The sequence below is a fragment of the Antedon mediterranea genome, chromosome 4, assembly GCF_964355755.1.
Source record: "Antedon mediterranea chromosome 4, ecAntMedi1.1, whole genome shotgun sequence".
Taxonomy (NCBI): domain Eukaryota; kingdom Metazoa; phylum Echinodermata; class Crinoidea; order Comatulida; family Antedonidae; genus Antedon; species Antedon mediterranea.
Genome location: NC_092673.1, coordinates 32,743,550 through 32,765,543, shown reverse-complemented (window position 1 = coordinate 32,765,543; position 21,994 = coordinate 32,743,550). Strand labels below are relative to the sequence as shown.

Genomic DNA, 21,994 nt, shown 5'->3' with positions numbered 1-21,994 from the left:
ATATAGTAGTTTAGACTTCCACCATGAACGTACTTTCAGTTTCTAATGATAAAAAAGTAACCACCAATATTTCTGATAATCGTTTCAATTTTCAAAATCCGCAATGTATTTTCGTAATTCACCTGTTGGTAAACATTTTGATACTGGTCGTTGCAAGTTTATCCATCCTGTAATTGGCGGGTTACTCGCTGTTGGATGAGTATGAAATAAAAAAAAAAAAAAAAAAAAAAAAAAGACAGAATCCTCATTTTCAGGGGTATGTTCAACTTGTATTTGGAACAAATTTCCCAGTGAAATTCGTATTTAATATTGTCCCGTAATTTCTTTTAAAAGTAATTAATGTAATAGTAATACTGTTTTTTCAATGTCGATTATTTTGGTCAATTTCTTATATCTTAAAATAATAATTAAGTTTTTATTATTTTCCAGTTTTCGGTTGACCAACAGGCAAAGGTGTTTAATAAACAATTTACTTAGGTAATTTTCCAAGTAGATAGACAACTATTCTATAATTCCGATTTAAAAAAGAAAAAAAAAAGTAATACAGAGAGGCATTCCCCTAATACCTAGTATGTGTAAAATATATTTGAATATCATTAATAATAGAATGTATAAGTGGGCTGAAGAACATTTTTTTTTGTCAAGAACAACCTGGTTTTCGAAACGAAAATAGATAATTTGGTTCTGTTTAAGTAATTTTTTTATAATGTATCTTTATTATTATGTATAATGTTTTTGTGCAATTTTGTATAGTGTGTATTATGCTCTTATATATTTATTCGTTCTTTTAAAATAGTGTACAAAAATAATAAATGCTGTGAGAGCAGGAACAGCGCATTGTTGCTGTTGCTGTTGCTGCTGCTGCTGCTGTTGCTGCTGCTGCTGCTGCTGCTGTTGCTGTTGTATTACTCAGAATATTTTTATTTTAAACACTATTATAAAAAAATATTTATGTAAAAAGAAAGAGAGAGTTTATTTGGCGTTTATTGACTTTAAAAAAGCATTTGATTCGGTAATCATAATTTTCTAATTTATAAATTTAAAAGAGCTGGCTTTGATGGTAAAACTGTTAAAATGGATATGAAAGGGTTCCTAGCAATATCATTTTATTGGCTCAACGTGTAGATCAATCAGTTTTAAGCTTGCCATAGTCATACTTAATGTTTTGGAGGACGACAACGCCCTCAAAACGCCCCTGAGAAACCTGTGAAAAACTTTTTGTGACGTCACTAAAAGTTATTTTTGTATTACAGAGATAGGAATTTAGCAGTAAATCATTGATTGATGCAAAAGCATGGTAGTAATTACTTATTGCTTTGATATTTTTATTCTTGGATAAGTATGTTAGCCTAATCGAATAAAATTAATTCATATTATCAACCAAGTTTTTTTTTAAACGGATTTTAATTTCGTTTTTCAAGGCCATCTTTTACGAAATTCATAGCCAAATGCCTATCTTGCTGGGTACACGGAGTTATTTTGCGCATGCGTGAGAATCACAGAGTCGACCACCTTGGCCTCTCTCTCGACCCTCCTCGCGAGCGATGTTTATTTCGCTATTTATTATACACGTATTATTGAAACATTCATTTTATTATTATTTCGTTGTAATTAACTGAAATTGATGGAAATTCGTCCACATCGTCTTGTTAACACGGATGTTAATATCGTTTTGAAGAAACGGTTGGACGAGTAAATGGTGTTTGACAATGCCATGGCCTGGAGCTAGCTAGGCCTAGGCCTTTTTAGTAGTGATGACTGCTGGATACGGTGTTTAGTCGCCCGGCCAGAGGTGAGCTGAGAGCGTATGCTCCTTGATGTATCGTTGAGTGTGTGATAGGTAGGCACAATTGTGTTACTGTATTATGTATATACACATTATTTATAAGTACGTTTATTAATATTGTTGTGTGCTGTAGTGTCCTGACTAACGTATTATTAAATATTTTTTTGTTATTACATGCCGCCCTACTAGCTAGTAGGCTAGGCAACACTGAATACTAAATATTATGATTCCCAATCAAATGAATAGAGTTGGATTTTCTCTAATGTAGTAATAAAGGTTATAACAGGCCAGGCCTAGTTAGGGTATTTCAGCTTGTATCATATACAGTACAATATACAGTACAGTATACAGTAAATAAACAATTCATTTGTATTTTTACCTACCTACAGGTCTATAATTGGAGTGCAATTATGATAATTGATGGACGGGATAAGCAAATGTATTTATTGATTGGAATGGAAGCGCAAATGTTAGAGTCAAATTATAATATTAAGGTAACAGATACTGAGCATTGCTATTTTAAACTGTTGATCAAACCTACATAATACATTATACTAAATTATTATTTTGTTTTGAGGGCAGATAAACATGTGCTTATTCATTTTCCTTTTTTCAGGTGAATAGAAAGATACCCAGAGTACTTTATAATAGATGCTACTTGGATCATGCTTGCACGATACATTTATGCAGTATACTAAGACACCAAGTATAGAATGAGCGCAGACAATTAAAATTACAGAACTAAATATTTATGAAGAATAGTAAAATATGCATAATAGAATTCTTTAGACGCGAGTGCTAGGGTTACAGTCATACTGTAACTATGGTAATGTACTACCAGACAGTACACTAGTAGCAGTGCATCATATAGTGTTTGTTTTTAACCATCTAAATGGGTCTGGGTATATAAACAAATAAACCACTACTGTACTTCTTTTTTTATTTATTTAGCCAAATACTATGTACAATGGACATTTATGAAAGAATCCATCTCTTGAATATGATGGAGCTGGCTGGTGTTGATAGAATTAAAATGTATCACTCAGGTCTCAAAAGTAATTTATGTCCTGTTTGAAAAATCCTGCTTGTTCCAAACTCATTATGATACATTTGTTCAATAAAATTCATTCCACACACTATTTCTGCCATATAATTTGATGTTTACAATTTTATTACTAGTACTATTACAGTTCTTCAAAGCCATCTCATGTACTGTTGATTCCATAAATCTGCAAAGATAAGACCAATAAATGGATGGAAATGTACTATTATTTTTATTCTATCCTACCTCTAGGCCCTATAGTATTATATTTTATGACTTGGTAACAAACAGAAAGAGGTTATTATTTAATTACACTACAGTTACTAACTAAACTATAATAATCCTCTCGGCCTCACCTCCTCTGCTCTACTTTAATTATTAGTATTATTATATTACTATATTAGTCAATAACAAAAGTCAGAGCCAAAAACAAGTTCAACACAAGCTTACCTTTTTTATTTACGTCGCCTTTTACATACGTCTACGCCCGCGCCTTGTCCACTTCCTGGAGGTTCGTCGGTGGACCGGCGACTGCTACTCTCTTGTACTGTAGGCCATGCATGGAGTAACTCCATGTGTAGGCCTAGCCTACTACAGTACTAGCGAATTTAGAAGAAACTATAGTCTACTAGACCTAGCCTAATTTGTAGTCTGCGTGAGTGGTTTAGTGTGAGAAGTACAAATACACACTTTCTTCTTTTCACGTACAATCTTTGCAGACATAACTTTTTATTGATTTGTGAAACAGTCGGGCAGCAAAGTGGTTGACCTCGCGAATTATTACCAAATCAAAATTTGAATTGCCGCCATCTTGGAATCGCGATAAAGCAAGTAGTGCGGAATTACAAAATGCAGCAAAAAAAAATGTCAATAACATTTAAATAGCATATTCATACAATTAAATTTATATTAATAAAATTCAACTAAGGATTTTACGAAAGATAGGCTACTTAAGAAATACTGCCGAGATCGGTTCCCCCACACGGCGTAGGGTACCGCAGTGCTAAGGGGCCTAGGTAGGAAAAAATCTGATTTTACCTTTTAAAAATGCTTGAACCAAGGCCATTTTAATATATATTATCCAGATTATATATCAAAACAAACTGATAAAAGGATTTGTTGATTTGCTTCTGATGAGAAAAGTGCCGGATTCATTTCGCTGACGGCGAATGAATACACGAATTTTCGCCATTTTCTAGCACTAGCCTTGGGTACCCAGACAGCTGATAACGATTTATTCGATTGTCCAGACGTCTCTGCTACTGGTGCTCAATACTACAGTATGTATTACTATGGACCTATAGGTCCATGGTATTATTGTACATATAGTACTGTATGTTTAGTTTTTGCTTTCTTTATGGCAAAATAAATATTTAATTTTTATTATTGCTTATTTTGCTTTACCTTTATCCAAGAAGAAGTAAATATTATTATATATATGCATATTACAGTCAAGTTGCAACTGCCACGAATCCACTCCACTTTGGTTACGAACTAAATAATTAATAGTATAACATCATAACTAACAAACAAATTAACAAGTTAATAAATTAACCACCATTAGCCTAAATAATTTTATTTACAAAAAAGTATTTTACATACAGTATAACATGTAATATCTTATTTACATCGAAGTAAAATATGCCTATCAAACTATCTTGCTCAGGCTAAAATATCAAGTTATATATGTCAATATTTGAGTTAAATCATCGCGATAATAAAAATTTTAATTTTTTTTTTATTTTTAAAGACATCTGTTACGTACATCAATTTACAAATATCAAAATAGGATTGTTTTTGCAGCACAAGATGAATCACAAGTCGGATAGTTTATTCTTAGAAACCTGAAAGAAAAAAAAAACACCAATAATGAGCTATTCATAGTTAAATAATTTTAATGTCAACTTTAGTCATCCTAAATTTTGTCGCCATGATCACTACTATACACAATACTGTATATATAAATATCATATGTACGACCATCCAAATTACCTCATCCTACCTACAGTCCTTCCTAGCCTAGGCTACATTATTGTCATATATTTACAAACCTCCAACAGCCACAACGTATTTTCTTTTCTTTGGCAAAGAATTTCCCGTAATATAGTCCTAAATTAAATAAATAAAAAGGTCTAGGCCTAGGCCTTTCTTTAAATATCCGACGATATATATCCATAATCCAGTGGATATAGATTCAACATTTTAAACATAATAATAATATGGCTTCACATTGATTATAATAAGTCGGCGATATGCCACTAAAAACTAGCCTGCGGCCCTCTCTATCCGCCTACAAATAGCACTGGGTTTCCGTCAAATGGGCTAGGCCTAGCCTAGGCCTAGATAATACTACAAGTTGGGTACATTTTTTTACAACCAAATAATCTACAATTATATTGCAATATTTACCAAACTAGCACCAAATCCAAAATAATAAAGCTACTAATAACATATTTTGGTATATTAACTGGTTTAAAAACGGATTGCACATAGTGATTTTGAAGGATTGAAATTACTCAACCACACGGCCTGTACTAAACATACGAATCCAAGATGGAGTCTGCTTAGAATATATCCACAGCTTTGAACGGATATTGAATCCGTCCCACAAGCTGAACCAAGCTTAAACTTTCAGAAAAGATAGATTAATAACCTAATAACCAACCACTAAGTTTTTATAAAGGTTCCGTGCTGATGAGAAAAGTGCCGGATTCCCTACGAAACCAAACAAATAAATAAATCATGTAGCCTACCTCAACGAACACCTCCATCTGCACTTTTTTCTTCAATAAGCTCTGTCGTCCTTTCCTGGGCTATTTATACCAAAATTTTGTGGCGGGAATAATCTTCCATATTAGGAGTAACAATTTCCAAATATAGAAAGATATAATTTAACCCGGATGATGGAAATTGCAGCAGATTTGTAAGGGTATTCCCATGCAAAATGCTTGCCGCGAAGTGAAAAGCGAACCGGAAGTCACTATAACTTGGCGATGCTCAGTGACCTGCGCAGTTAAAAAACAGCGTTTTAACGGTTAAATGAGCACTTTGCTGCTCGACTGGAAATATCGATATTTTCTACGACTGCAGCAACAGGGAGCTTGCAACACGCGAGTCTCGTGTAGCATGGGTTTGTTTATTTTGTTTACACCACACAGTCCGCGAACGAGACAAGGCGGTGATTGGACTGTATTAAAATTCATTAACCAATCACAAAACGACTGCTGCCGTGGCTACAACCCCGGGTGTTTCAAACTCTAAATTTGACGATCTCGTACGTGCGTATAGAACGTTCATAAAAATTAAGATGGCGTGCCAGTTGGTCGGCCATTTTGCGGACGTTTTATACCAAAATTTAATTTGTTTATTTCTCAATTTCTACTAGGTATTTGAATCTAATTTTTTGTGTGCTGTTTATTAACATTAAAAGGATTCATACAAAGTCCTTTTTGTGAAATTTTAAAATCCTTTCATATCCATTTTAAGACTATTATTTCAATGTACTCAAAATTATCAGCAAATCAAGTAAATCTATAACATTTACTCACCTTCTTCTGGTATGACATGTTCCGGTGATTCTTTTTCATCTTTACCTGTGCCTGGTAACTCATCAGAAGCTGGCTCATTGGCTGGGCATAATTTTACTGCTTTAATACAAGAATTAAAAAAAAGGTTGTCCACTAAATATTAAATATAGAATTATTGAATATTCATTTGCTAATAATAATATACTATATTGGTTCAATAGCCACGTGTAGACATGTCGTTTAAGAACCATATTTCAAATTGCTGATAACATAACATAACTTGATAACTCATCAGAAGCTGTTTAAATTACTGGGCCTTTATTTAAAGCTTGGATAATACAAGAATAAAGAAAATGTGCAGATGTTCATCAATCCGTATATAACAAAGGGTTCAACTGAACATTCATATAGAATAATTTAATATTAATTTGCTCATAATTGTCTCAATATCAACCTTATTGTGTCGTTTGAGAACCGTATTAGCCGTAGTAACTCACCTTTTTCTGCTGTGGGTGACTTTTGTTCATCTTCACCTGAGCCTGGTAACTCCTCAGAAGCTGTTTTAATTACTGGGCTTAATTTTACTTCTTTAATGAAAGAATTAAGATTATTTAGATGTTCATTATGTCAACCCATTGTCGCTACGGGGTCCACTAAATGTTAAATATAGAATTGTTTAATATGCGTTTGCTCATAATAATATACTGTATTATCTTAATAGCCACATGTAGACCTATCGTTTGAGAACCATATTTCACATAGCCACAGTAACTCACCTTCATCTGGTACGACCTGTTCGGGTGATTCTTTTTCATCTTTACATGTGCCTGGTAACTCATCAGAAGCTGTTTTAATTACTGGGCCTAATTTTACTGCTTTAATAAAAAAAATAAATAACATTTTTTAGATGTTCATATTTACGTCAGCCCTATATCACGGGGTCTATGAATATGAAATATAGATTTATTTAATATACATTTGCTCATAATAATATACATATTGGTTCAATAGTCATATGTAGTACCGTATTCATTGATATTTATTCATAAAAAAAACCAATTCTGAATTGCGTTTCAATTTACAAAATAGGTATACAATTATTGGTTAAAATTACAGCTATATAGGTCATAAAAACAAATTGAACATCAAAATACATATATAAGAAACAGTAAAACTGCATTAAAATGCAAAATTACAAATTATTCATTTAGGTCTAATCAAATATGGAAGAGGACTGCACAAAATGGCGTTCGGTATTGGGTTTCAACAAAGGTGTGTCTATGCCTAGTATTATAAGGAGAATGATTGTAAGATAATAAAGCATGTATTCTAGAAACTCTTTGGCAAATAAATGTACAAAGTTCAGACCTATCGTTTGAGAACTATATTTCACTCACCTTCTGGTATGACATGTTCGGATGATTCTTTTTCCTCTTTAAATGTGCCTGGTAACTCACCAGAAGCTGCTTCAATTACTGGGCCTAATTTTACTTCTTTTATTAATAATGAAAGAATAAAGAAAAGGTGTAGATGTATCAGTATGTAACAAAGAGGTCCACTGAATATTCATATAGAATTATTGAATTTTTATTTGCTCATAATATATTTTCTCAATAGCAACATGTATCGTTTGCGAATCATATTTCACATAGCCGATAACTTACCCTTTTCAGCTACAACCTGTTCTGGTGATTCTTGTTCATCTTTAGCTGTGGTTGATAACTCCTCAGAAGCTGTTTCAATAGCTGGGCCTTTATTTGCTGATTTTAATTAATGAAAGAATAAAACAATTTTAGATGTTTATATTTACGTAAACCATTGTTGCTACGGGGTCCACTAAATGTTAAATATAGAATGTTTTAATATGCGTTTGCTCATAATAATATACTGTATAATAATATACTCAATAGCCACATGTAGACCTATAGTTTGAGAACCATATTTCACATAGCAACAGTAACTAACCTTCTTCAGGTATGACCTGTTCGGGTGATTGTTGTTCATCTTCACCAGTGCCTGGTAGCTCATCAGAAGCTGGCTTTTTGGCTGGGGCTAATTTTACTGCTTTAATGAAAGAATTAGAAAAAAATATTTAGGTGTTTGTATTTACGCCAACCCCATGTATAAACTACCGTGTCCACTGAATATTCATATACAATTATTTAATCTGATTTTGCTCATAATATACACTATATTGACTCAGGAGATTTCAGAGCCGCAGTAAACTCACCTTCTTCTGTTATGACCTGTTCGGGTGATTTTTGTTCTTTACATGTACCTGCTAACTCCTCGGAAGCTGTTTTAATTGCTGGACCTAATTTTACTGCTTTAAATTAATGAAAGAATAAAACAATTTTATATGTTTGTATTTACGTCAACCCTATGTCACTACGGGGTCCACATTCATGTATAATTGTTGAATCTGATTTTTCTTATAATATGAGCTCAAGCCTTATGTGTCATTTTAGAACCATATTTCATATAGCCGCAGTAACTCACCTTCTTTTGGTATGACCTGTTCGGGTGATTCTTGTTTCTCTTTACATGTGGTTGGAAACTCGTCAGACGCTTTTGCCTGGCTAATTTTTTCTGTTTAATAAAACAATACAAATACGTTTTGTATTTGAATACCAACAGAATAGTATCAAAGGCAATAAAATATATATCTTGAATATTGGCTTATAGTAATACTAACAATTTAACTGCACTAACTAACCTGTTTCTGTTTGAACTTGTTCTTCTTTACATGTGCTCGACTCCTTATAAGATGTTTTTTCTTGTTCCAAAATGAATTTCATTTCATTTTCGGGATCAATTTCAACTCTTCTAATTGCTTTATTTCTCATTGATTTAAACACATCCCTCAGTTCATTTTCAATTTCTTTACAAAGACCGTCACGTTGTGAATCCATTTTGCATTTCCATTGACATGCTTTTTCTTCTTCTTCAAAATATGACGCCATGCTTAATTGAAAAGCTCCAATGTCATTTTGTAACTTCAGTATGTACTCGTTAAGGATTTTGCCACCCTCTTTTTTCATCTTTTCAGCTCTAAGTTTCTTAAATTTTGTTTGAAGTCTGGCGCTATATGTCAGTGTATTTCTTCTGAATGTGCGGGCATGCTTCTCATATTCTTTATTTAAAGCATAAAAAGCTTGAATATCAAGAGAATTTTGACATATTGCCCTCCAAAGATCGGACAGCAATGTTGTGAACTCACCTATACTTTTAGGTTTGGAATAATTCATGATTTCCAAGACTTGTTTCTTTACTCGAAGACTGTATTTGCTGTATCCAGGATTTGGGGGCGCCATCGGTGGATCTCCTTGCCAAAGACTTGAAGTGTACATTATGTGTTTGTCTTCATGAAATTTAATGACATCAGAAAATGATTTATATTTTCCACTGCAATTTTCGGCTTCGGCTACAAATTTTGTCATTTTATTTAAAGTTTCTCGCATACTTTGTTGTGTCGCATTCAGATCGGATGCTGAGACATCAGTGACGTTTTGGTGTACAAATAAGCAGTTTGGATTGATATTAACATTTTCCATTTTCATAAAAGCATGGACAGCAATTTGAAGTGTGTCTTGCATGTCTGTTGCATCTTCTCCCTTGATGTTTAATAGGGTAAGATCACTTAAACCAATGACAAACGTGGCTAGTTCATTATGACGATAGTAGGACTGATGGATGCTTGCAAACTCAGGAGACCACAAGCCCTCAGTGTCAACCACCAGAATGTAGTGGCATTGTGTGTCTTCTCTTAAATCTTCATCTAGTGAGATTAACTGGGCGAATATACCCTTAGTACATCTGCAGGCGCTAACGGCAAATTGTAAGCCAAACATTGAATTTAACATGGTTGATTTTCCGCTACTTTGAATGCCTAGTACAGATAACACAAATAGTTTCTTATTGCCAATCTGGTCCTTAAGAGAATTAAAAACGGCTTCAATCCAAGTGAGAGGCGCGTGGGCTGCATCACCATCCATCAGCTCAATGGGATAACCATGTAGTAACATTTCAGCAGCAACTTCTGCTACGATGGGGTCACGTAATTTTAAACTTAATGACATCTCGTAATTCTGTCCAACTTCTCGATTGAAGTGTTCTAATCCAAGTGATTCACTAGAAAGTTGTCGTTCAAGTTCAAGTCTATCTGTCATTGATTCTAATTGTGCTTTTGATGTTTCTGGTTCGTGTTTTCTTTTGTCACACAACTCATTCCATTTGTCACGTATTGGTTGTAACCTGTCGATGCTATATCGATCAGCCATTATCTTAATAAAACCAAAGAAATATTTTCTATTTGAAAGAGAGTTTGTGAATGAGGCTCTAAACATCTCATATACGCAACGCTCGGATCTACCTTGCTGTATGTGTAACTGTTTACTACGTAGGTCTATCTCTTTCTTTAGTCTATCAACGTATTCTACAGTTTGCATATTTTTTAGTAGCTGATGCTGTTCTCTCTTCATTTCTGCAATGCTTCGTGTTACCATCTGCAAAGGTAGCTCATTTTGTTTTCCTTTTAATCTAACACGCTCGATCAATTCCTCAGAACCCTGTTTAGCCTGTAAACAATCCTGTATCATTTCATCAACATGATAATTCATTTTCTGTGCTACTTCAATGCACATCTCAATACTCCTATCACAAACAGCATTCCGATTTCTTCCTTCAAAATGAATTCCAAGCAATTCCCAAATGTATCTGCTTATTTGCAGCTCCTTCTTCATTGATGAAACAAAACTGTTTACTTGTTTATTCACATTTTGTATGTTTTTTTCCATCCTAAGAAAGGTTGTTTTCAAATATTTTCCAGGAGTTCCATCTAAGACAAAAATTACATGACCATTTTGTCTGTACAATGATTCAAGTAATCTGCTGTCACTCTCTTTATAATCAGCAGATGCCACGAATGCAATAGTGACCAGTGATGTCTCAGATAAAAATTGTGTCTGATGATGTAAACCTGATGCGTTCCCTCTCAAATTTATAAAAGTCAATGCATCTGAAAAAGCATTCATGCATTTCTGTGTTGGAAGGTACCATGATATTTCTATTAAGCCATCTGATAATTTCCGTTCTAAATGTCCACCTTTGCACCCAGAATTAAAGAAAATATCATGTTTCTGCTCATTCATGACACAGTTGATGATTTTAGATTTTGATATTTTAGGTCTTCCTATTCGCAAAGCAGACACTATCGGTAACTTTTCTACCACCATTGGTCGTTCACAATATGAACCGGAACCCGTTTGCCATTTCTTTGTGATTGTGCTCATTCCCCACACAATCAATTCCCATTGTTTATTTTGTACGTCGGTAACGCGCATCAGCAATGGAATAGCTAACTGACATGTTGACAATTTTTCAATCAAAATTTGTCTTAAAAAGTTGTCACAACAGAAGAAGATAGCTACTAGTGCGTCTATTGGACTTACTTTACGGTGATTTGATTCTTTTCCACTTTTTTGTGTAGCAGAAGAGAGTGCAATTTCCTTTCCTTCAAAAGGCTCAATTTCTTCTAACTCAAAAGATCTTCCTTCATAGTTACACATTATAAGATTTTGCAGCATGTACCAAGGTATTTTGCTTGGATCATCATTGAGTTCGTCTGGTGAAATATCATTTTTAGAAACTATAAATACTTCTTCACGTGTTAGTTTTCTAGGATAATATTTTTGTAGTCCTAGACGTTCAACCACTTGGTGTATGTAAAATGTATCTTCCATCTTAAATGAACTGTAAGTAAACAGAAGTGACGGTTTTTAAACTGTACTTAAACGTGAAATGAAGTTTTGCCAACGGCGATCTGGTAGCCAGTTTGGGCACAACAACAATATATAAAATGTGCTTTTTGGATTATCCTATGTTAAAACACGTGGGTTGGTGGCGGAAAGTTTATTTTGTTATGTGAAATAATTAATGTAAACGGAAAAATTAACTAACGCTCAATACAAAATTGTGGGAGTGTCATTTCCGGCCAACAAGTGTGATTTATTATTAATTTGATGTGTGAGAGTACCATTTACGGCCATCTAGTGTCGCTTCGCCGCATCCCCATCATGGGAGCCTGTAACTAAAATACTAAGTTTCCGAACCTCCTGCCCCCTGAAATAGGTCAGCTATGTTATAATTCTATACCATAGAAAATAATTAGGCTTGTGCATTATTCATGATGTCTGCCCTAAAATGATAATACATTATTGCCTCCCGGCTTGCCGAATTCACCGACCACGGAGCTCGGGGTGTAAGGGGTTTATTAAATAGTTTGAATATAATGCAGTATAACATGAAAATGTGTTTGGAACTTTGCATGTGACCTTATTCTAGATGGCCGTAAATGGAACCTAACTTACTAGTGTTAATTCGCTGTAAACTTTCAATATGTAAACTTATAATAATAATAATAATATTATATAAGTTCATTTATTTCCTTTTTGGAATCACATGGTGTAGGCCTACCGCATACCTAACTTTAAAACGTTTATCCTTTTGCCATATTTGCTAAATGTGCATCATAGCAACTGAGTTGAACATCCCTTTGCGGATACCTCTCGTAAGCGGATATAATTCACCGTCAGAAATTATTAAAACGCCCATTTTTTCTTTCTATTGTTATCATCATATCATTGTATTTGGTGTCGTAGACACTCATAAGCAGTGGGACATTGATACTTTATTACCGTACAATTTTGGTTTTTATTTATTACGCGTACAAAAAAACAAAGAAAAGTAAACACATAATAAATAAATAATAAATACAATGCAATAGGTCAGAAAAAACGGTTGAATATTACTGTATTTGCGACACAATTTCGTTTATTTAATAGTTAGGTCAGTATAAATTATTCTATTTGCAAATTAGGTAAACCAACGATTTCTCACTTTTTACCCTCTTGTTGAACGCCAATAGCAATCATAATTTGTTTGCATAGACAAACGATGATGAGTAGAAACAATGATAAAATAGCAGCGATACCTAGAAAAAAGAACAAAGAACACATCATTGATGTTTTAAAACAAGTTTGTTTAATAAAGGACTATACGATACATGATTTTGGCATGTGTTTTATAGGAACTACTTTAGATTCTCAACTTTGAATTACTTCATGGTCCTACTAAGTACATGCTAACATATTTAAAGTTACTTTGATATTATTTTATGAATAGTCAATTGATTTGTTTACGTGTTTGTGGATTAAAAAAATATTTAAAAAATTAATAACTAGTCAGGTCTATGAAAAGCAAGCTAACCTTCGGCCTAGTTATTCTGTGTGTGAAAGATGTACATCTACTGTTGTATTAGGCATAACTTTCAAATTTCCCTAGCATTGCAAAAGTATAATAAGTTGCTAACTACGTAGTACCACTACCGGGCTAGCAGTGAACAATTCTGATGTAATAACTGTACATTAACGATATTCTTGGTACTGGATTCATACCATTATGTGTACATGCGCAAGCTGACTTTTTCCTTAATGCTTTATTTAACTTATATCAATCATAAGGCACTGTCTTACCAAGCCACTCCTTCAAATTTAGGTAGCTATCCAGGTCCACAAATGACTGATCTACATCAGTCTGCATTTTATCAATATCCATGTACCGCATCCAGTAGTAATAACAAACTGGAAAAAAGTGGAAAATCTAAAGAAACTCATTTCGAATTGATTATTATTATTGATTGATTTCTAATTTATAAATATTGGATTTACATTTAAATTAAATATAAATCCAACATGTACAAATTAGTATCAACGCGGTACATTCAATTTTAATTTATATAAAAAGAAATGTCTATTAATGTGAAAATGAAAGCAGTTAGACAAGTGCTATACAATGGTTATACATACCCCAGACAGTGACTGCATAAAGCCCAATGATACCAAATAGAGCCATCGGACGTGCTATAAATCTCTTAAGGACAAAGAAAAGAAAAGATGCTAGAATAGCAGCACACAACCCCATCTGTAGATAATGCCTACAAGAAAATGTTTCAATTTATTCAATTTTACCAAAAAATATTTTTTTTTTAATTTCGAAAAAAAGTGGGTCATTTTGAAGTATCATAATAGTTATTAACTTTCACCAAAAATTAGTCAAAAAAATAATAATTTAACCGAAATACAGATGTTTTTTTTTTTCAAAAAATAACTTTGACTTCCAGTCAAAGTTTTCAATCAAAACATATCCCATAATGCAATGCGCTTGTTTGGCTACTCTGTATGCATAATCATAAACTTCTTCGCGATCTGTGTGAAAACACCTTCTCAACCGTGATGAGTTGTAAACAATCCTAATTAGCATCATGCATAATGCATACTCATGGTTTAAAATCTTTGTTTACTTTCGCTTGCGACGATTTCTCAGACGAAATGTAATCTAATTAATTTACCTGTTAATTACGTAAACTGTTGTTTTTGGCTCGAATTTTCGACTTAAAGTGAATAACTTTAATATTACTTTGATATGGCCAATTTAAATTTAGAATATTTTTTTTTTCATTTTTTGTGTTTCAAGGGACAATACATCTTTAACAAAAGAAAATAAACTAACAAAAAAACATTTTTAGAAATGGCTATACATGCCGATAATTGAGTATTAGGTGGTAAGATAGGCTGACTTGGTTGGACAATTTTGCCTACTGATTCCTAATTGCAGACAAGACCTATTACACGTCCAATTAACATGACAATTAAAATAATGTAACCATGCCACATGGACAACATTTGTTTTGTTTTATTTACGGATTAAGTTGTCCTTGTTGGTATAAGGTTTATGCCTAATGTGCCTTCAATTCAATATTCAGTACAGGTTTGATGAGAGATATCACAACTCACTTTAGATGCATTTGTGCATGCAATGTTTTTTCAAGATATGTTTATATATATATATATATATATATATGCATCCACATGCTAATAATTATTATATGCATTTTTAAAAATATATATGGATCATGAGATGTGTTAATAACTGTAGAATGGCAAACAAATACGTTAATCACAGTTTAAACTAATATCTTTGACATCTCTAAAATGTATAAATTGAAAATAAAAACAAATCTAGATAATTTGATGAATAAGTTTCAATGAAGAAAAGATTACAATAATGTTATCATGAATTAGTAAATATATATGTTGTATTATACATAGATGTTTCTACATTTCTATACTACAAATAGTTTGGTTATGCTTTGTATGTAGAATGTAATAAACCAATACTGTAATTATGATGAATTAGATTAGATAATGTATAAATGTAAAAATCATAAAATGAATGAAAAAATGTTAATGATGATCAAATAAAAGCGGGGAACTCAAAAAGACAATAAAACAAATTATTTTTTCACAGTGTGGAGTTACAATACTTACAAGATAATTGCATACCAAACTGCGGAAAGGTCTTCCAGAATCATGGTAGAAACGCTTTGGAAATTTACGAAAATAATAACGGATCTACAATAAAAGGAAAAACAAACGTATACATGTAAATAAATAATGTTTCCCTCGATTGAGAGAAATCTCCTATCTGCCATCTCGCAAATATGTTATAATAATTATGCTTATGTTCCTACTCGATACTCTTCTACCAAGTGCTTAAGACAAGTCAACCCGATTGGACTGATTCTCATACTCATGAGTTCATAGTATAGCGACACTAAAATACCGGTAACCAGCAGTTTCTTGTTTCTTGACTATGAACTTTCTTCAACAATAGCAGTACATTGTCTTTTTGCAAAGAGGCTTTTAAATCTTCATAGTGTTATCTGCCGCAATTCCTCTAAATTCAGAAATTGGTGTAGTACCTTCGGCTATACGTTATTGGCCAATCAGATCATTACTGGCAGAGGAATTGTATTTGCCGATTATTTTCTTAATTAGTATTCATATCAAATATCAAAACTGCAATGTGCTATGTATACGTGCATATCTTATAATACATGCAGAGAGAGAATTAAGTCGCTTTGTTTCATTGAGGTAAAACTTGCAAACTTTACTAGAGTAAACTTTAAAAAAATAAGGCTAGCTTCTACCCCTGAGTAAAACAACTGAAACCTAAAAAACATTAACATCAATCATAGTAAAACAACATTGTTTGGTCTAACTTGAGGTCTACAGTCATCTAATCATTTTAATAAAAAAAATAGGCAAAAGATCTGACCATTTTCTCCTCTAGCCATTCTTTTAAAAAAATCACTACTATATAGGCCTATATGAAACATATTTTTAGGTTTTTTGTTGGTTTTGGAAAATTAACTATTATTTGGAAAAGAGACTATGCTATGCAAAATACAATTGTGTGAACTATCTTTTGTAAAAAATTGACTAAATTTGAACAAGGCATTACTGAGTTATTTGGTGAGAAAGTGGGAAAATATGAGAACGAGGAATTGGAGGTCAAATATTGAAAATATATATGATTTGGTTAATATATCCTTTATAAAACGCATTTTTTTACAAATCTAATTTTGTTCACCAATTTCTTTTTAGGTAGGTAGTGTATTATAGAATAATTTTCCCAATACCGAATCTCATTGTTCACAAATACAAAAAAAAAATAATAGAGGCTAGCCGTAAGATTAAACGATTTTGTTATTCCTACATTACAATCATTGAATAACATTACTCAGTTATATCTATACCCATATCTCCTTAACGGTTGGATTTAGACCACCTAAGTGCATTACGATTAGATATAAATGTGATATTAAACATTCTAATTCGCATATTTAAATATCCATATGACGTACCTATGACGTCATATGGTAGGTTATCCGCCGCGCAAATGCTATAGCATATATGAGCACATCATAATGTTAGAATATTACGCACAGAAAAAAGATTATGCCATTGTGACCTAAAGAAAATAAAATGTTGTTAGTGTGCTTTCTATTTTGTGTCAAAGTATATATACAGCATACACATACTGTATACATACTACAGTGCAGCATAGGTGAAAATAACGGGACCCGCCTTTTATTCTAATTTTTAACATGATGACGTCATTAAATGAAACACGCAGATAGCAATTTTGAAAGGGAATTATCTGAGTAACAACATATTAACGTGTTGAAGAAATTTGGATACGTAGAATTATAGATGCGCGCCTGTTTATATGTGATGAACTATGACGCAAAAGATGAAAATACGACTTTTTAAATTCAACTGGACATAATGATGCCGTTACAACATCTGATTGGCAAAATGTTCACATGAATAATTCGTATCTACAATTCAACAGCTTCCACAAAACGTTTTAATCATGAGTATCACTTTTCTAACATATTAAAATTTACTGTAGGCCTAATGATGAAAATAAGTGACCAAATAATTCACGCTTTTGAAAATGGTGACGTCATCAAAATTTAAAAAATGGTAAATCATGCGAAAAATAATGGATTGAGTGATTGACCTAGACAATATTAAAATCTGGGGGAAATGGAATACGAATAAGTGGAGAAGTAGTGTACATGGAGGTATAGTCAGTCGTGATTATAACAATGGTTAACAATGGGGGTAGTATAAGACAATAGAGAATATCATTTCACTAGAATTGTTATATAGAATTGTTATATATTAATATACATTATAATATAAAATTAATAAATATTAAAAAAAAATGATATGGTAATTTAGTTGCTTGTGATGAGAACAAATGGTTTACAATGGTTGAAGTCAATAGGTGTTATGTTTCGGATTATAATACAATGGTTAACATAGGGTAAGGAAGTGAGACAATATAGTTTTTGTAAGATTTGAATTAGTCATAGTCAATAAAGATGCACCTGGTTAATTAAAACTAGTTAATTGAGGTTTTTGCTTGATGTATGCCGACATAATCCAAAGACATAAGTTATTTGATCCGGATATTATAACAATGACTAAAACAAAAAGATAAGAATGAATGAAGTTAAATAATAAGTATGTCTTGATTGAACTATACCGACAGGTAATTAACCATCTTCCGGATTTGTTAACAAAGGAGAGAAATCGAAATCAGTGACACGGCGTTTGACATACTAAAGTTTAATGTGTGACGTCATGATGTTAGTTTCACTATTTTTGATGATTTTTGTTTTCCAATGTTTAGTTTTATTTTCATTTAAATTGGTTACGTTTACGAAAAGATTTCTTTGTTTCCTTTTAAAATAAAACAAAAAGTGGGTAAAGAGGGACGCTACTGACATCATGCATAAATTATTTTAGTGTGTATACATATATGGGTAAATTTATAGTGAACTCATCAGTACCAGCTTACAACGCACTAAACTCACTTCCACATTCTTGATTAAGAGAATTTTAGTACAGTTTTCATCAGTATGAACTTCTACAAACCAACAGCTGATTACGCCGATTCTAAATTAGCTGATAAGAAGGCTAAGGCTACTATGCAGCGAGTTATGAGGTCTAGCAAGAGACAGAGAGTAGAAGATGAACCAAATACAAGCGCTTCTTTTCAACAAGATTGTCGACCAGTCGTAAAGAATCACTTTTTTAAGAATGATAGTCGAATTACAGTTAGAGCTACTAAACGTATTAAACTTAATGAAACGAGGCACGTCGTTGCTCAACGTTGGGGTGATGATATGTACGTATGTATCCGAGAATACTATCAATCAGAACCAGATGGTAAATTTAAACCTGGGAAGAAAGGTATTAATTTAACAATGATGCAGTGGAGAGATCTAATGGAACAAAAGGACATGGTCGATGAAATGTTTTTAGAATTGGATGGATTTGACGATTGTGGAACCGGTGTAGACATGAATGACAATGGAATGCCAGAAACACAAATGACCAAAAAAAGCTACAAGAATGACAATTACGATTGGTTAAAACAGTTCCCGTAATTACAATGTAATCTTTTGGAAAACGGAACGGATTGGTGATATTGAATTGAACAATTTTTTAAATGCGAGTACCCACTTTGAATGGGCATTTAAACATTTTAACCTGTGTGTTATTTTTGGTGTGGTTTTTTCAGTACTAAATAACTGGCTAGTGTATTTGTAAAAGTAATTTAAAAAAAAAAATTTAATTTATCATTTGTTATTTCTTCATTTCTATTTAAAAGTTATTTTAAAATAAATTTAATGTTTTTGAGATTAATGTATTTTGTTCTTTCTGACTAAATAATACGTTAGTGTATATATAAAAGTATTTTTTTTTTCTATTTAATTGTTATTGTGTAATTTTGATTTTATGTTTTGTAAAGTGTATTGCAATAGAATGTGTATTGAAATAAATTTCGTTTTTAACAACAACAACGAAAATGAAATTTGATCTTTGCGTGTTATTTAAGTATTTGAATTATTTTTACAATTTTCATTTGGATGATTGAGGGTAATGAGTATGGATGAGTACTTAAGAAAAGTATATTACGATCCTAAACACCCCGGTAGTTTTGGTGGTGTGGACCGACTTCATCAAAATGTAAAAGACGAATTAAATATTACCAAGAAACAAGTTCAGGAATGGCTGAGCAATCAAGATACATATACATTACATAAACCAATTCAACGAAAATTCAAGAGGAACCGTGTACAAGTAAACGCTATCGATGAACAATGGGAAATGGATTTGGTTGACTTGACTTCATTAAAACGTTACAATAAGCAAAATACATTTCTTATAACATGCATAGATGTCTTATCTAAATATGCGTGGGTTATACCGATAAAGAACAAGTCTTCAGATACCATATTAAAAGCTATGAAAAAACTGTTATCAGGTATAAGAAAACCGATTAAAATTCATACAGATAAAGGTACAGAATTTATAAATAAAAAAGTACAATCGTATCTGAAATCTAAAGATATACATTTCTTTACGACAAACAACGAAACGAAGGCAAGCATAGTTGAGCGATTCAATAGAACTTTAAAAACGAGAATGTGGAAATTATTTACAGCAAACGGTAATAAAAAATATATCGACGCACTTCCTAAATTAGTTTCCAGTTACAATAATTCAAAACATAGATCTATAGGAACTGCACCGATTCTCGTTACAAGCGACAACGAGCACGAAGTGTGGCAGAAATTGTATGGTGAAAGAAAGCATCCGGTAAAACGTTTTAAGTTTAAAGTCGGTGATCAAGTGCGTATCAGTAGATATAAAATGATTTTTGAAAAAGGTTATTTAGCAAACTGGACAGAAGAGATATTCACTGTATTTAAACGTAAAGGAACCTCAATGCCAACGTATCAAGTAAAGGACTGGAACAATGATATAATCGAAGGAAATTTCTACGAAAAAGAATTACAAAAAGTTTCAAAATCTGATAAAGATGTATATCGCGTCGAAAAAGTAATTAAAAGGCGAAAGCGTGATGGAAAGACAGAATATTTCGTTAAGTGGTTAGGGTACCCTGCTAAATTCAACAGTTGGGTTCAGAATCTAGTCAGATAAACACGAGCATCATGTCATCTCAGTTTCACGTCTCACTACCGAGCAATAGTTCATTGAATTATTTTCCGGAAAATACACTTACAAGTTACACTACAAAATTAGCCGAGTCGATACGATTAAAAGGCGAGTGGGAAGTTGGTTTAACTGAAATACAATACCCACATACGTGGTACAATGTAGACGATACAAACAATAAAATTTGGATACGATTAAACGTTTCTCAAATAGAAACAGCAACGATGGAATACAAAATCGAAATTACAAGCGGATATTATAGTTCAGGTTCGAAACTGATTGATACGATAAACTCTGCTTTAAGAAAAAAGAAGTTGGATGATAACATAAGGTTTAAATTCAATTCTGTATCGGAAAAAGTTAATATTTCAACCGATATTCTGACATCTATAACGTCGTTAGGAGGTATGCAAACGTTATTGGGATTCGACATATCTTCGATTCTATTAAATTCAAATGTTACAGGCAATCATCCGATTAATCTTCATCATCGTGTACCTGGTTTATACGTTTATACAGACGTGATCGAACATCAACGAGTTGGAGATGTAAGCGTTCCTTTATTGAGAATTGTACAAACCAAGGAGAGTCAAATGAGAAACGTTACTTCTCACGAATACATGATGCCTCACTACAAGCGTTTAATCAAAAAAGAAATTGATACCATTTCGATAGATATAAGGAGTGACACTGGTGAGAAAGTATCATTTCAACGTGGGAATGTTTTAGTGAAGCTTCATTTTCGACAGAGTAGATCATCGCATCTCATTTAATCATGCCTAACGCGTATGAGGATTACTACGTAGGTCAAGCTGGCGGTTTAAGCCTACCTGTATTTCATGGATCATCTAATCAGAGAGGGTACGGATTAGGTGGAATGTTGTCTGGTTTGTTCAAAAAAGCTGTACCGCTTTTAAAAAAGGGTGCCAAAACTCTAGGAAAACAAGCGTTACGAACCGGAGCCGAAATAATGGAGGATGCTATAAGTGGGCAAAATATCAAACAAGCTGCAAAACGTAGAATTACGCAAGCCGGTAAACGAATTGTTTCTCAGAATGGTAGCGGAAAAGTGAATAAAAAGAGAAAGCGAAAAAGCAATGAAGTCAGTCGAAGAAGAACTAAGAGAGCGAGAAGATCCTCCGATATATTTGATTAATAATATAATTACTATGGCGTACGTACACAAACAATCTTGCGA

At 32.8% G+C, this 21,994-nt stretch overlaps 1 protein-coding gene and 3 long non-coding RNA genes across 5 annotated transcripts; 1 reads left to right on the top strand and 3 right to left on the bottom strand.

Annotated features, from left to right (window-relative positions):
* Positions 1–1,076: 1,076 nt before the first annotated feature.
* LOC140046407 (uncharacterized) lies at positions 1,077–2,925 on the top strand. Of its 2 annotated transcripts, none has more exons than XR_011844779.1 (3): positions 1,077–1,792; positions 2,176–2,280; positions 2,403–2,925. It is a non-coding gene; the product is annotated as an uncharacterized lncRNA (long non-coding RNA). The 2 variants fall into 2 exon arrangements; XR_011844778.1 differs by having other exon boundaries at positions 1,077–1,840.
* LOC140046408 (uncharacterized) lies at positions 2,713–3,564 on the bottom strand. Its single transcript, XR_011844780.1, has 2 exons — positions 3,279–3,564; positions 2,713–3,015 (listed from the first exon to the last, which is right to left on the bottom strand). It is a non-coding gene; the product is annotated as an uncharacterized lncRNA (long non-coding RNA).
* Positions 3,565–7,819: 4,255 nt separating this feature from the next.
* Positions 7,820–8,361, bottom strand: LOC140047863 (uncharacterized). The gene is made up of 3 exons (XR_011844975.1): positions 8,321–8,361; positions 8,020–8,115; positions 7,820–7,848 (listed from the first exon to the last, which is right to left on the bottom strand). It is a non-coding gene; the product is annotated as an uncharacterized lncRNA (long non-coding RNA).
* Positions 8,362–8,819: 458 nt separating this feature from the next.
* LOC140047807 (interferon-induced very large GTPase 1-like) lies at positions 8,820–15,785 on the bottom strand. The gene is made up of 6 exons (XM_072092841.1): positions 15,742–15,785; positions 14,221–14,348; positions 13,888–13,995; positions 13,253–13,346; positions 9,072–12,106; positions 8,820–8,944 (listed from the first exon to the last, which is right to left on the bottom strand). The coding sequence occupies exons 1-6, from the start codon at positions 15,783–15,785 to the stop codon at positions 8,820–8,822; spliced, it is 3,534 nt and encodes a 1,177-aa protein (XP_071948942.1).
* Between the last annotated feature and the right edge of the window lie 6,209 nt (positions 15,786–21,994).